The sequence below is a fragment of the Maylandia zebra genome, linkage group LG9 (assembly GCF_041146795.1).
Source record: "Maylandia zebra isolate NMK-2024a linkage group LG9, Mzebra_GT3a, whole genome shotgun sequence".
Lineage (NCBI taxonomy): Eukaryota > Metazoa > Chordata > Actinopteri > Cichliformes > Cichlidae > Maylandia > Maylandia zebra.
The window spans coordinates 18,956,825-18,973,857 of NC_135175.1; the positions used below are offsets into that span (position 1 = coordinate 18,956,825).

Sequence of the window (17,033 nt, forward strand, 5' to 3'; positions counted from 1 at the left end):
ATAAAAGTAAAATCCATCAAGCACGCAAAGCAGTCTGCTCTGTGATGCCATATGGAATCAGAGGTGCAAATCAGGAGTGATGAACAAACAAAATTCCTTCACCTTCCAACAATCAAAAGACCTTTTCAATCTGCTCTTAAGGGAATAACTCTCTTAGACGTTTTCGATGGGTTGAGGCCTTAATGTGTACAGAGATAAAACACAGAGCTCAATCTCATTCCTGCCTAATACAGCATAATGGAGAGAGTCGGGCTCTCGGCATGACAGCCATGGATCCACCACAGCAATAGGCTAATGAAACAAAGAGCCCTAGGCAAGCTGTTATACCTACAGAGGTAGGAAGAATGCAAAAAAAAAAAAAGCCTTACAACACTCGAGCTAATTTCCAATGCAGTGGAGACCATATGCATCATGTGCACAATGTAGCAAACACAGCGTGCATACACAATAGAGCACTCTATTGTGGATGTCGCACAGGAAGGACACAGGGGTTTGAACAGGAAGGCAGCCAAGATTTTGGTACAGATTGGAGAGTTGCATGGTGTAGACAAACACATGTACACACACACACACACACACACACACACACACACACACACACACACACACACACACACACACAAACACACACACCCCACTCCAATCCCCACACCACACCACAAATAAACCCCCACACCAAGCATGGTTTACATTACTGCAGACTTCCAGCTACAACAGAGAGATGCCCTGACCCCAGAAGCATCTGTAGCTGAACAGCAGGCCTGGCTAACAAACCGCCACAGAGGATAGAAGCAGGAGGCAGGCTGAGCTGCTGATTGATCTGCAGCGTAATTGGCTAGGAGTGGCTGAAACAGCCAGAGGACGTAAATATCAGCCATCCCGCTGGACAGTGAGTTAAGTTCCACAAGAGCGATAAACTCTGACTGGTTGTCCCCTGAGTGAAGGCTTGTTGTCTGATAAGCTGGGGAACACTCTGTGCTGAGATTCCACTGCTGAGCAGGAAGGAGCAAGGTGTAATATCAGAGCAAAGGATGTGAGAGGAGTTGAGTGGGGCAGATGAACAGTCACACAAGAAAGCGGCACAGCTAAGTTCAATCACTTTTTTCCAACATATGTAGTTTTACAAGATAGCTTATATATCTAGCTGGTGAGAAAACCACTAACAAACCAGCTAGTTACCAACCGTAATTCTACAAAGGGAGTAATTAAAGGGAAAAATCCAAGTTAGTATCTTATTTAAGCAATATGGTGTAAATATCATAAATCGGAATGATAGAAACGGGGTTTTAATATTTGAGACTTACCTTTTAATTGCATGTAAATTTGCAATTTTCACATCACAGAAAGCGCAAGAATTGTGTGCTGTTCCCTTTCATAAACTTGGTGTGAACCATGCATAGCATGAGAGAAAATAGGAGAGAAGAAAAGAGGTAGTGTGCTAGCTGAAAACAGAGAGAGATGAGATGAGGGGAGCGAGGGCACGGCTGACCTCATCCACAGCTGCAAGAGGTGTGCCTGTAATGCTAACTCGCTCAATCCGTCTCATTTTGCTCAGCGCAGAGAGAAGGGAGTCTTTAGCTGAGCTCGGACGTACCACCTGTCGTTTGACGTATTTCACCTGATGCGAGCGCATGAGATTCCTCTTGAAATTAGATTTTTGTTTGGCAGCCACCACTCAAAAACAAAAAGTTAGAAAAGAAAATACGCAGGAGAGCCTATTCTCTTAACACAGGTTATTTTCTATTTGCTAAAGCCTTTAGCCTGATAGCGTTCCTTTGGTGAAACAATATAACACATGGGGAGTGTGTTAAAAAAAAGTACACCTACATGTGTTTCCAGTAAAGAAAAGAAAGACCCATAATAATCAGAGAAACAGCAGGCAGCCCTGAACAATCAGAAAAGAAACTCCCAGAGAATGTGTCCTGCACTGTAGGCAGCGCTAATGGCAATAAGCACTGGAGCAAAACATAAGGAGGGAGATCATTTTGTTGTTGGTGGTGGCTTTGTGATTTATTAGTAATGACTACATGCAAGAATCTTATTCAGGCAAACACACTGAGGTCTTAAGGGAACACCCAAAAGTGTACCATGGGAGATTTCTCTCTCCATTTCTACCTGTTCTCTGTGCTCCACTGAATTTGAAACCCTACCACTGCTGGGCCGAGGAAAATGAAATTTAACTCCCACTACCTTAGGTGCTATACCACTTTGACAATGTTTTTATTAGATTTATGATGGCAAGTGGACCGCATCTCACATGCACACACTACAAGACTGAAATGTGTTTGAACTAAGTGTTATCAGCCAACAACTGGATACATGTTTAGTACTTGAAAAAGATTTTGTAGCGTGAAAAGCATCATCTTTTTGTCTTTCGGGAGAAAAGAGCTAGGAGGAACAATTGCAGTAGCTAACAATAGTTTGCAGTCGGGGAAGAAAATGCTTATCAGGAGAGAGCAGTCCAGACAACAATTACATTCAATACCTCGATACAGCAAAACATTGTACTGCTTCATCGTGCTAATTATTGGCACAAACTATGGAGCTACTCAAATGGATTCAGACTTACTAGAGTCACTGCATTATGACTTCCTGTGGTGGGGCTTATCAAATAAATGTGAAGAAAGTGAACAGTGGAGAAGGAGAAATAAGAAGGTTACCCAGTGGGACCCAATAGGGGGTGTTGGTTAACTAAACTGACACATAACTGAATGGTTGAAACAGTAGATCAGTTGCTATGGTGCAGTGGATAAATACACACTTCAGGTCACTTGAGGGTTATTTTTCCCTCTCCGGTTACACAGATATTGTGATGGATGGCAAATAACTGTGTTGCAAACTACTGAATATCACAGAAGTGCTACATAATAATACGATCCTGATAGATACTCCATGACTCCCACTTTTGTCTTTCTTTTACACTTTCATGACATATTGTGAGTTTTTGCAGACAAATGTAGAATATGCTCCAGACCTGTACTTCTCTCTACAGGCAAACTTTGAACAAACTCCCCTAAAACTGTCCTTATTACAGCCTAAAACACCTATGTGACTTCGCTTTCCACACACAATACCATAAATTACAACTATTATGAATGATTATTTACCTCTCTTTGCCTGTCTGTTGAATGTCAGTGTCTTTAGAAAGTTCACTCTGAGAGTTTGGTGGATGCAATTAAATAAAATGTGACTCAAACATTTAAATGTCAGTTGCTGGCAAATGGCTTTGGAAAGAGATGTGTTACTGGGAAGTTACTGAACTTTCTACCCAGCCCCAGCGATGGTGTCGCTGTACTCAGCCGCTTCCAAGAGAGACAAGTCGATCTCTGTGGTTCAATTTCCAATTTTCCTGTTTGAGCCCATCTAGGTTCAATCTCATGACCCTGCCTCCTTTGTGATGGGCCCATACATCCTATTCCAGATATAATACTAAATGCCATTTGACTCATTTCAAAATAATTCTCAGCCCAGTTAGAGCGCGGTTGGCTCTGAAGCACTGTGATCGCTCAGTGTCATCTTGATTACCAGGCACGGTTAAAATTTTAAATAGAAGAAAACATTAAGAAGATGTTCGATTAACATCTGAGGTTTCCTGTGGAATTTAAACGATGAGGAATATTAGATTGTGTGCGGCACATTTCAAAAAGATCGAACGAAAACCATTAAAACAGTCAACATTATAAATGTATGGTCGCTTTTCATGGAGCACCACAGTCTCCATATTTTATCACAAACCACACAGCATCTGTCTCAGTTCCAGGTCTTGGCTCTGCAAACAGCCGAGTGCAGGGAGCAAGAGGCGGGAGAACTTGCAGCTTTTATTTGCTCTGGCTTTCGCTTAAGGTGCTGAAACACCACTTAATCTACCAGTCCACAAGGGTCCAAGGTCACGGCGCCCTAGGACAACCTGAATAGCAGAATGCTGCTGAAATCCCCCAGCAGTCTTGAATGCACACATACACACAGAAACACACATACCACAGCTCCTCCACTGAGTAATTTCCCCTGCTGCACACGTTGTACTTTTATATTACACAATATTACTAGAAGGCTGCCCGTCAACCTAATGCATTAGCTCTCTCGCTGACCTCCACGGATGATGCAAATCTGTTGGCCACAACTTCACGTGTGCTTTTAAAATATAACAAGCTTATTACTGTGCTGGCTTTTATGACAGACAACTAAATTGCGCTCATTATAGTTTCTTTCATAGCACCACACAACGGGCTTTTGCACACAATGGCTCAGTATCACACTTTTACATTTCGTCACTAGTTCACAATTACATTATGGTTCTGCCATGAATACATGTATAATCAGGCACTGTAATGAAAAAGGCAGATTAACACAAAAATAAAACCATAAGTTATAACGCAGGAAGCCTCAGGCCTTATTCTTCTTTCTTAAAATAGTTTTGTTTTGGAATATTTGCTGATCACTATTTAGTCTCAATCCCCTCTGGCTAAACAGGCTTTTTTATATATTCACTTGATTACTGAGCAGTATGTGATCAATTCTGAGATACACTGAGGTTTGCGTGCTGTTTCAAAGTGGTATTAAGATTACATGTCAAGACTAAGTGTACAGCATTTTGGTGTTTTTGAGAAACTAGTGTGACATTTTAACAAATACGCTGGTGAAATTGCTCTCTTGCAAAGAGTTCGCTGCCAAGACTGAAGCCACTCACATGTCTTTAAGCTACTGCCAGTATGACCAATAACCTTTTAGCTTAGTGTGAAGGCTGCAAAATGGTTACTTCTTGCACTGTGGGTGCCAGTAGATAATAGCATGACTAGCAAGTCTGAACTTCATTCTTTTGCATAAACAGCAAGACATATGCAACTCTGCCTCTAATTCAAAGTGAGATTAAGAAATTTGTCTGTAACTCATTGTCACTGTTCCCTCTTCAGAAGCAGTTTCTTTTTACAGAGCCTGCGTGGAAGTCAAGGTTTCTGCATGCAGTACACACAAACACACATAGATCCTTTTCTTAATGTTACTTTAAGTGACTTATGTGTTATACAGGCCATGTCTCAAATGGCTGCAATTGGGGAGCTGGGGAACCTAATGAGGTTTTGCATTTACGTGACAGCTAAGTAGGTGAAGTTAACTTATCAGCCATGTTGGATGTTGGAGAATGTAAGGCCAAGTAAATTAGGTCCAAGTCAGACAGGCCTCGAGACTGGACTGGGCCAATCTACCAACCACCCGTTGCAAGAAAAATACGCATGCTCCCAAACTGGTTGGCAAGTGGTTGCTGGAGGTTGATGGCAGTCAACGTGAAAGAAAAATGTGTTGCCATTAATCTCCTTGTGGTTTCTTTTTTCACATACCTACTTGACTTTACAAATGCTTTCTATTTCCTCTTTGCGTCACACTTTTTCAATTTTTAGTACTTTGTTTTTGCTAATTGACCCAGTCTCACCTATCCCAAAAAGGTTTTTGGTGCAGCCCTCTCTTTTCAACTGATTGTGCTTAGTGATAGCCAGGAGCATCCAGTAACAGCTCATGTGGAATACACAGTTCTTCCTCATAACTGGTAGTTGTATCACATCCAATATGGTGGACAACTCTCGTGCAAGGTATGAGTGATGTCATGTGAGGAACCTCTATATGTGTCAGGTGTTCTAATTCAGTCAGGTGGCTCGCTTGTGAGTCACACAGGCAGCTTGCCATGGCCTGGTAAGCTTCCATTATAAATCCTGCAAAAGTGCCAGGCAATCTTGTAATTAAAAATGTGTCTGAGTGACTGTAAGTAATTGAGTCGGAAGCTACTGTACATATACCTCCAAAATATCTGTCAAATCCCAACGTAACTTTGATTTCTTTGCAAAAAACAAGTTACAGCACAGTTTGAAGAGGGGAAAAAAGAATGCTGTACAAGTTCTGTGACACAATACACTGAGTATGAAGAATCTTGGTGTAACGTGTTTGACAACTAAATTGTGAGTCACATCAACAGGAACGTTAAGTGCATCAAAGACTATTATATTTGGATCTCTACTGTCTGCTAAATCTCTTATATAAATATAAAAATTTAATACATAGCACCTTCAGACTTCAAGTACCTCAAGATCTATGATAGGACATTAGATACTGGAGATTCCAGTCATTGGTTATTCATTCACTGGCTGCTGTATTAACCGAATTAGTCATCAAGAGCTCTGAAAGGACAGTAGCAGAATGTGAAGGAGAGGCACAATTTTTTCTTTATCTGGCAGCTGCTAAAATGACTGAGGAAAGAGAGTGAGAGGAGATGATTCATGTCAGCTTTGTTGCCACATCTTTTTTTCTTTTGCTTCCATTCATGAGAGGAGGGCTGTGTAAATTAGCATGGTTAGCAGAGCAGCTGCAGATGTGAGACACTATTCACACTGCCATATTTCAGAGTATCGAGTCGAGTGAATTCAAGACTTTTATCTTCATTAATTATGGAAATCATATGCCTCAGATATGTCCTGTCAAGTCAAGAGGCAAAGCTTTTCACTGTTCTCTAAGCAAATTTTCAATAGGACTCCCAAGAGAAGCAGGAAGGAGAAACAATACTTGAATTACACACCGCTGGGAAAAAAGAGGGGTCTTTAACTATCAGGGATGAAAAAAACATCCTTTATGTGCAACTCTTTTTCAGAGCAATTTTGAAAAATTACAGTACAGATGTTAATTGCAATTACCGCATGTGAATTCTTATTCACACCCATTAGGAAACAAAGCTATGCAGACTTAGTCAGGGTAAAAACTCAGAAAATGCTACTATTTTGACATTTTATGATCACCTTTAACATTTTGGAAACAGTGCTTATCTCATATATAATTATTAATTTTGGTCAAGAGTTGACATCTGCCTTTGAAGAATATTGGTAAAGCTAATCGAACATAAATACAAAAGAATCTTTGTGTTAATGAGCGAGCTTAATGGTGTGCTCCTACTCAGATAAACCAAAGCCAACAGAACAGAATGACACGATGGGCAAGGCTATGGTACTGCAGTGTGCGCTGAGGTGAAGAGGAGTCAGTATGAACAGCATGAAATTGAAACCCTTCCCTGAGGTAAAAGTTGGGTTTATCCCCAGGCTGCTTTGTCAATATACAGTAGAAACCCGCAATTTCCTATGAACAGCTTCACCATTCGGATTTCCACAAAGCAATCGGAGATAAATCTGCAGCTCTCTCCCTTTTCACCCCAATAGCTTTCTTTTCAACTGCCTGCAGCTAATAGCGTGTTTTTCAGATGAAAGGTTCATGTACTGCATGTGTTCATTATTTAAACAGTGACACGCTCAAATATCCGATGGTAAAATGCCCCAGAAGGTTTGGAGACAAATTGGCATACTCTATGCATTTCCTGGCACTATGTCTTTCAAGCCTTTGACTCACTAAAAAAAAAAAGTTGACAGTGTTATTAAACCCAGTCAAGTGTGGGTGAGTGAATATTAAATCATTCTTATGCCCTGATTCTTTGTCACCAATCCTCATGCTGCTTCAGTAATGCTATCACGACCAAAGATGAGGTAAATTAAAAAACGCCAAGGTTTGTGTTCGACACTACAGATAGGTTAGCTTCTCCCTGTGAATCAGTGTTGATGAAACCGTTCCATGTCTCTACACATATAGAGAGAAAAACAAGAGCGAGCCAACCAGTCACAAGAGTGTCCCAGCCAATGACAGCATAATGCCAATGGTAACAGTGAGCGTGTGCAGACAGACAATCAATAACACTCTAAGAGGCTTCCACAAATATCAAGGCCGAGCTCCCCAGATGATGTTCGTTATTCACTTGGGAACCTGCTGTTAGAGCTATAAACTCTGAATATGCTTATAAAGGAAGTCTAAAAAAAAGCCTAAAAAGCTACAAAAACAATCATACCTGCAGTAAAGTTGTAACTTGCCGAAAATCCCACTGCTTCCAGTTCACCATCCGTAACAAATTTTATCCACAGATATCTGCCGCTACTCCTGATGTCAGGCGGGCTGTGCTGACCGCAGTACCGTCCGAGAATCGGGGAGAAGCCAAACGGTCCATCTCGTACCTCAATGTTGTCAAATTTACATTCCCAAGAGGACTCGATTGAATAATTCTCGTCAAAGTGTAGGTCGATACACTGCCTTGGGGGAGCTGCAAGACACAATGGAAATAATTACTACCTAGCACAAAGAATGGCGTAAACTATTAGTCATGCTTTCATCGATGAACATTCAGCTTCTTTCATTATCAGCGCTCAACTCAAATTCTGGCTGTTAGTCAAGTCATCTCTAAATAACGAGAGATGTTATTTCCACATTCACTTTGGTACTACATTAATGAGGCTATGTGCACTGACACACAAAAAACATGTTTTTATATTTAAAAAAGGCTTTCTAGGCTTGCCAATCAGTCCAATGTGTATCATCACTCACTGAGGATAGCCTCAGTAGTGCTTTAGTTGAGAATAAACAGCTAGATCGCGTTGGCTTTTTTTCTTCACTACTGCTGTGTTTAAAGAGATGATTTACCTTCAAGGATGTAAACACACTCTGTGTCTGGGGGGTATTTGTTTGGGTAATTGGGAGAAGTGAAGAGCCCTCCTTCTGCTTCCTTTACCCACGTTCCACACTGACCTGCAGGCTTCACTCCAGAATTGTTTTTCACTGAAATATACACACACATACATTATGTATTTGATAGTGTTAAGCATATACATATAAATTTGAACAGAGGACATTTGGACACCAAAAAGACAAGCTGGTGATGGCTATTACCTGCTGTATCCTTCTTTGTTGCCCCACACAACCCAAGTATGAGTAGACTTGCAACAACTGTAAGGAAAGAAAGATGAATTCATATTGGGGGTTTTTTGGGGGGGTGTTTTTGTTTTTTTTAATTACACTAGTTTTTGTCTTTGTTTTGTTTGTTTTTTTCATTTAGGTTGGAACAAAGGTATTAATACTGTATTTATGTACGTAATGTAACAACCTGGTCCCGACCTAAAGGAATTAAAAAAACACACAATACCTCCAATAATAATAATAATAATAATAATAATAATAATAATAATAATAATAATAATAGTATAGATCACGCAACCTATAGGTCACGTAAGAACATAACCTACAGGCTGCTACTAAAAGTCTCTTCCAACAAAGACTACACCTATATAAAGCCCCTTTTAGCCAAAGGCTTCAAAATTATATATTTTTTTAAACGATAGGCCCACATCACAAACTGCAACAATCTCAATATGACTATTTCCTGCCATAAATAAAACTGGAGGTTAAAAAAAAACTTAAGACTGTGACCTTCACTGTGAGTTTACAGGTTGCAGGATGCGGTGCATCCGTTTTTCATCTCATATTTGTTTATCCCTACTGAATCACCATTTTGTTCCTATGTTGATTTCGATCTGTTGCTCTGATATTTACAGTCCGTCTAAACTGATTAAAAGATTATCATGCCGCTTTTGCGCTTGGGTAGGACAAACATTAAGAGCTTTTCAGCAAGTGTGCTTCAGTTGGTGAATACGGATGTCTTACCGTGATGGAAGCTGTGCCCATGTAGCATGTCTGTTCCTTTCACAAACGGCTTTAGGCTCAACTAATTCCATTTAGATTAGGAATACTTGAAGAGAGAAAAAAGATAGAGATGTAAGTTTCTGAGTATTCACGCAGAGATATCGCTCATGTTATCAAACCTTTCGGTGGTGGGTTAAAAAAAAGCGAAATTTTACTCCTTATTAAAATCTCAGAGAGAGAAAAAAATCCTTCCAGATGTGTCACAACAACTACTAATCACCAGTTTCATATAAAACCAAAAACAGTTCCAAACACTCGCCCGATTTCCATCCAAACGTTTCTAGTACCCCTTGGCACGTTTGATGCACTGAAAGGATTAATAGTCCCTTCATCAGCCCTTCTCTAATCGCTCCACCTTTGCAATCTTCTTTTAGAAAATATCACGGGCAACCTTGTTTTGTCCGCTTTGGTCCCTTTATCAAGAGAGATGATCCTTCAAGAGCACGTAAAACCACGCAACACTCATCTCTGCGGCGTTTTCTGTACTCTTTTGCGCTGCGTAAAAATCTTCTGGAAAACAAGAGGTTGCCAAACAGATACAAAAAATAATAATAATTAATTGATTTTTTGTTTGGCTTTCATTTGTCGCCCCGTGTTTCCCCAAAAAAGCTGTCAGTGTTGTTCTCACTGAGTCCCTCTGCCTGGGTTTCTGTCAACTGCCTGAGTCCCCGCAGCCGGCAGGAGCTAATGTAAGATCTTCTTCCTCCTCCCGTTCATTCACCACCGACTACGGCCGTCCAATGCGCCACAGTCCTCACGTACTTTTGACGCACGCATCGAAAAGTTCTCCAGGACACGACTTCATCACACACACGACACGCGCACGTGTTTGAACAATAAAGCACGCGCTGCAGAATTCATTTTCACTAGATCCACCGCGCAACATAAAAAGGGAAAGGTAAGCAGAAAAGGCAAAGGGGATTGGAAATGAAATAAACAGTCGAGTAACGCGAAGGAGCGAGGTTAAACAAACGGAAAATGCACTGTTAAGCATAAAGGAATCTCAAGTCATATTTCAATGGTCGAAAAAAATGCACATCGCCTTCTTTTATCAGATTAAGAATCCACCCATTTGTTTCTGCTGTGTTTGGGAGCTATCCTAAAATGCATAAGTAGGCTAACGTAGTTTATATAGAACAACAACACACCTGTCATCCACAAACAAGTGACCAAGGATGGCATCTTTAGAAATTCTGCACTTCATGTTTCCAGTTTCTACAGAAATTGGAGCGATAAGAGGACACAGAGAAAACTCCACTTTTCTTTCTTTTTTTCTAAAACCGTGCCAGCGACTTTCCTGTAGTGTGAGTGTCAGGATGCATCTGCACTCTTCTACTGACTGTGTAGTCACTCTCACACCTGATGACAAAGCTGATCAGAGGGTGCCCAGGGACAACTCAGGGGCTCAGGCTCCCAAAATAGTTTTTGGCTCCCATCAGACAATATCCATCTTCAGATACTCCTACTGCAGTGGCAAACTTGGACTCGGTTTCTCTGTGCATTTGTTATTGTTACTGGTTTGCATTTGCCCCGCAACTGCGATCAGCTTCAACAGAACTGTTCGCGATAGTGGACATTTATGTCTCATCTTTTGCAGCATGACATACTCCTGTACAACTTTGTTTCCTTTCCTGTCTCCCTCTTCCTCTGTGTGTCTTTCTAGGTCACAAACCCACCTGAGATTTGTAAGATAAAGATTCACTATCGCCTCCAACGTCCTTCTCTTAATTACATCCTGTTCCAGAGATTGGCTTGTTACTCTTCACTCTAAAACTGTTTGGTTTTATAGCAGGTAATGTAGACTCTGAAGGTGCCACGCTGACTTCAAGAATACATGTGGGAGTGGAAAATCTCACAACTCTTTTCAACTAATAGGCTCCCGCTAATCTGTTATAGAGTGATTTAATGGACTTGGGATTTGGACCCCCACACACGAACCAAAGCTTAGCCACTCACTTTCTTGCTACTGTACAAAAAACTCCCATGAAACTTGTAACCCGCTACACAGTGTAGCTCGCTCTGCTCCCTCCAAAATCTCACAAACACACAAAAATGCTGAAAATTTTTTTAAAATGTCAATTTCTCAGCAAAGGCAAAGCTTATTATAGATCTTCGAGTCTGAAGGGATGTCAATAATATCATACAATGCAGTGCCCAAAGCTTGTTATTGATCAGCAGTGATGCTGTGCCATCTGACAACTTCATAAACACAACGGCACACATTTCTGATGGGTAAACTCGGAGATAAAGCAGCAGAGCTACATGGGTATTATTCAAATGAGGCTTATCTAGCCTACTGTATGCAAGAGTAGCCTTAGCGAATTTAACAGCAGCCTCCAGTTTAGCTACATAAACCGCCTCTTTGACTCAGTAGCACAGAGGCAGTGGGAGAATATCAGAGAAATAATTCATTCAACAGCAGTCTCAAAGTCTGCCATTTTTAATTAAGGAAGTCTATCATTTGGCTGAAGATAAGTATTGCGCTGTGTCGGCTTTACCTACATTTGTAATTGTAATCAGTTTGGGGAATTGGGAACATTCAGGTCTGGAACTATACATTTTACTAACAGCACGCACATAACTAAACAGCCAGTTCAATGAAGTCGTTCATTACACATGTTCTGCTCTGTTTGCTGTTTCATCTTCAGTTAAATTTCACGATTGCTCATTGTCTAGAGGCAATTTAACTCCTACAGTCTGTGCCCTCAACCCCCCAAAAACAAAACAAAAAAACCCCATCAAGGCGCATGAGTTTCATTTAAAACATGCAAAAATGCACTCACAACAAGTATATTACTCTGCTGCATACGCAAAACAGAGAGTAATTCACGATTGCTTCCTGTTCATTTGGCTCAGACCTCATGTGCAAATTAGGCATTCACCTTCTACTTACTGTCATTATAATGACACTGCCAGCACACTTTCTTTTTGTCATTCTAACAGGGGACAGTGCTAAAGCGGATAAACACTTAGGCTAATGCCTCTTGCCCACTGGGACTCAAATTAACCTTATTAGTGATGCAATGAGCAGCGTGTTGGCTTAAAAAAAACACAATTTATTTGTCATTTGAGGCGCCTTGTAGTTCATTAAGCAAGACCCAGTTACAAGAAAGGGTTGCTCCGTCCACGGGCAAATTTTGAGCTGCTCTTTATGCTACATTAGCTGTCTGGGTCTCTGGCGATAGGTTGCCTTTATCCTGGCCCTGCACCTGGAGCTAGTAAGAAAATAATTCCATGAGATGATAACCCATAAACTACTCGTGGTTTTATGTTTGTTGGCAATACAGCATGTCATTTTAGGTCCTGGGCTCTTCGTCAAAAAAAAAGAAAAAGAGCATCTTGAGTTATGCAAACAGGGTGCGGTGTGAAAAATCAGATTGAAGGCAAATTATATTTGACATACAACACAAACAAAACGGGAGAAACGAATAACACTCACCACTTTTGCAGAAGATAAATTCTAATATAGAGGAGATTTAAAGTTATCCTGTAAATAAGTTTCATTAAATGTTAATCTGATGCCGATTTTCTGGATTAACCAATGAATCATTTTCTCTTTAACAGTCAGTAAGTAAGGTTTCAAGGAATCTTTGTTTTCATGTTGCTGAATTTGTAAAGAAATAAGACTTTTTTTTTTGTTTTTCTGCACTTTTTATCTGTTTATCAGCAAACTGACTTCATATCCTTTTACCCAAATTTGAGTCGTCAAACAGGTCGGAGAAGTCAGACATTAATTAATCATAACATTCAATGACTAAGACAAATTTTTCTGTTCAGGAATGGGAGTAAATAACTGTAATTTGGCATCGTAATCAAAAAATAATGACGTGCATTGCAATTTTTTCCTGCTCTTTTGTAAAACAGTAAATTTGAAAATTCATGGATAACAACAATAACTACACTTTAGCATTAAAAATATCATTTTGGTCAAAGAGCTTGTTCATACTGGTGCACTAACTATTACAGAAAAGTTTGGAAATTACCAAAAGTGTTTTATGAAGGTAACATAAATTTTACCAAATAAAAATACCTGACAGTCTTAGAGGTGACGAGTCGATGCCAAGGCTGTAATACATTCAACAAAGCTGTAAAATTGAGTGCAATTGATGCCTGACTTTGTTCTTATTTTGCTTCACAGCGCATACATGATGCTGTTTATAGAACATTCGGGGTCAAACATGATTTGTTACCTTGGCACACTATTAGATTTAAAGATGGATGCAACGTGAGCTACCTGCCCTTGGGGTGAATATTTTAAAATATAAGGACACCGGACACAATATTGTGCAGCGCACACTCCTAGCATCACTCTCAGGATACGTATTTGGGGGTTAACAGCGTCAGTAGGACAGGAAATAAAAACCCCACCTACAATGACTACAACTCATCCACTGATTGTGTTAATTGATAACTTCTAATGACCTTCAATCATATTTTGCATGATGAACTCCAAACATTTGGTTCCAGCGAACCATAATCTGAGAAACTTTAAACACTCAGCACTAATTTCCCTCCGAACTGCTCCACATTCATCTCTCTCAGTCCCTTCAGTGTTTCTCCTCATCTGTCAATCACTGTAGCTTTATCCATCCAGCAATTAATCTCAGCCCAAGAGGGGCAGCTGTACTGTCTATGAACCTAAATGTCTGCTGAATTGCTACGCCTGGTCTGCAGATTTCTGCTCTAGTTACAGGATTGAGAGGAATTACATCTGCGTGTAGTCCTTTATTTTAACCACTTTTCAGCAAATTCTTTTTCAGTGTTTCCTCCACATGCCTTTCATTCCTTCATTCTTCCCATACACTCAAGCATGAAGCAAGCAATGGCTTGCTGTTTCACAGCATTTGCACTAACATACCCTCTGCAATCTGTTCTGTGGATGAAGTCCCGAGCCCCTTTGTTTAACCGACTGTGTAATTCGTCATTTGACCTCATTAGCCACGTTGAAGGGGGGGGGGGGGGGGGGGGGGGGGGGGGCGGTGCCACGGACACTGTGGACTGGCACTCTGCGGGTAATAACACCAGCGCAGGAGTAAGAGTCACCAATGTCATACCACCGCCTAAAAAGGGGGTTATTTTAGATTGATATACTGTATGGGGAATGATGCAAGAATCACAGCTTACATGTATTTTGAAAGGTAAGGGAGATGTCATTAGCTAATAATATTATTTTTGAGGAAATATGCTATATTTAAAAGATAAAAAATTTAATATCCACATGACATCAAAATATTTCGTCATGCAAAAAAGAGTAAGATATTAAACAAAACACTTAATACTTATAATTGGACGAAAATTTGTTTCTGTATTTACTGAAGAGACGCAACAATCGACCAGCTAGGGACCATTTTCCCGCCCTCACCGGTGACTGACTGGGTCAGTCTGACATATGTCAGATCACGAGCCAATTTGATTTCTGCAGGTTCCACATGCTGTTCGCATGCATTGATCGCCTGCACACTGCAGGCGATCGATGCAGCGATTCTGTACTGTACAGGAGAGACGTCACAGAGGAGATCGTCTGCAGCGATCAGGACGCAGGACACAATGTGAAAGGTGAAAGGTGAACCACGTTATAGCGAGGGACCACTGTAATTGTGAAGGTAAGTCACAACATACCCTTCGTAAATACTAATGTATAGAAACCCTTACCAGCAATCATTCATTTTTTTGTGTGGCTTTTTTTCAGGGTTTGTTAACATGCTGTGTAGGTGTGTACTTGACTAGCTGATATCACATAACGGGGAAACATCTGGTTTGACTATTCTTCACCTGTAGTTTGAATGCTGAACATTTGCCTGTTTAAATCATAAGACCAGTCACTATACAGAGATGTGCTTCTGAATGTGGTCGATGTGTCTTCTGCTGCAATAATGCAGTTCTGCTTGTGTTGAGTGATGTAAACAACTGATCGCTCTAAACTCTTTAAACGTCAAAATTGATCATTAGATTTTTTATGACACAACAGTGGTGAGTGTTCCCACCTTCTGCTCTTTGTAACTTAACACGATCTTTCTGTTTTCGAGTTTTGGACATGATTTTGGAGTATATCTTCGCAGTAGCGATTGACCGCAAAGTAAAGCTACCGGAAATGTACAACCCTACATCCCGTCTCAAACCAGGAAGTTAGCATTTTCTTGTGCACAGGGTCTATTTAGTGACGTTAATCTTTAAATTATAAAGTTGTAAATCATAAGGTCCACATGATACAGAATCAGTGATCACTTGCTGTAAAATAAAAGATGCATTTTGTCCTTAAAAAATAACAAATTGTAAGTAGTTAATCTGCAAATTTTATGAAAAGAAACTGAAAAACTGAAGTGTCGTGTCAGCTGAAATAACATGTTGAGGTCATTCAGGTTATAACTGTTATAAATATGTATTTTGGTTTTTAATTTTCACTTCCTCACCAACTGTGGAAGTGTAAAAATGTTATCCGCCCTCATCCTGTGCTCAGTGATGCCCCACTGTAAGCTGGCATGGACAGAGATCATTTCCGCTGAAACGCCAGGTGAGCTCCGTGGAGTGGAGAGAGATGACCTTTTATATTTGACCCAGTGTTTAAAGATAAAGCATAACTGCTAAGATCATCTCACCCTTAAACATGCCTGCACAGTTTTCACATTGTGACTAACCACCGTGTTTGCTCATGGTACATTTCACTCAGTTAGCAGTTACACTGCACTCAGTGACAGTGCAGTGGAAAATGTCACAGAGAAGCATGTATTTTCTTTAAAAAAGTTAATCAGGGTAAAATCCAATAAAAATCCAGTTATATAAAATAATCTAAATTAAATATAATTACACCAGCTATCATCAAATTCTGTATTTAAGAATGATACATTTTGACATCTTAATTTCATCTGTGAAAGGAGAAAAAAATTGTTACATAACATTACACGACTCGCCAATATTAGCTTTCTCATCTCCCTTGCAGGCAGTGTTGGTCTAGAAGCTGTGTGATGTGAAAAAGTCTTGACCTACTCATTGATTTGTGTAGTTGTACCACTGGTGTGTGACAAATTCAGTTTTCTGGGGCAGAGTGCACCAGTTGATGCCTATAATAATAATTTTGTCTAAATGAAAGAGGAGAGAAAGCTTTATGCCAACTTTGAGGTTGTATATCTGAAGTCAAACAGTGGAAGGTGCTGAGATTTTTAATATCACGGTAAAATGTTAATTTTCAATTTTGTCTTACCAATTAACTGATTGATTAACTTACTGCAAAAGTATAATTAGAGGCAAATGCAATCTCTTCTGGAACTTGCAGTCCTACATGGTTTTTGCAACAGGCAGGCAAAATGTTAACAAACATGTCCTATCTCGTGCTTTATTTCACATATTATGACACAATTTCTCCCTAGCCTTAACTTGTACTTAATCGTGTTAGGGATGATCCCACCGTTAGGCAAAAAAGTCACAGAAGCAAATTTTCAAAACTACTATGATGTTCCACAATTTCAATTACTTTTCCCAAGTGTTGT

At 40.1% G+C, this 17,033-nt stretch overlaps 1 protein-coding gene across 5 annotated transcripts in view; it reads right to left on the reverse strand.

Annotated features, from left to right (window-relative positions):
- neto1l (neuropilin (NRP) and tolloid (TLL)-like 1, like) overlaps positions 1-10,275 on the reverse strand; it is a 76,731-nt gene extending 66,456 nt beyond the window's left edge. For 4 of the 5 annotated variants that reach the window (XM_012917946.3, XM_076888114.1, XM_004546593.4 and 1 more), the window contains exons 1-4: positions 9,511-10,274; positions 8,740-8,796; positions 8,494-8,628; positions 7,868-8,116 (exon numbers count right to left, since the gene is read on the reverse strand). In XM_012917946.3, the coding sequence (XP_012773400.1) occupies positions 7,868-8,116; positions 8,494-8,628; positions 8,740-8,796; positions 9,511-9,538 (469 nt within the window). In that variant the 5' untranslated portion in view covers positions 9,539-10,274. Of the gene's footprint in view, positions 1-7,867; positions 8,117-8,493; positions 8,629-8,739; positions 8,797-9,510 lie in introns of all 5 variants that reach the window. The other variant, XM_076888115.1, reaches the window with a different exon arrangement.
- Positions 10,276-17,033: the final 6,758 nt, after the last annotated feature.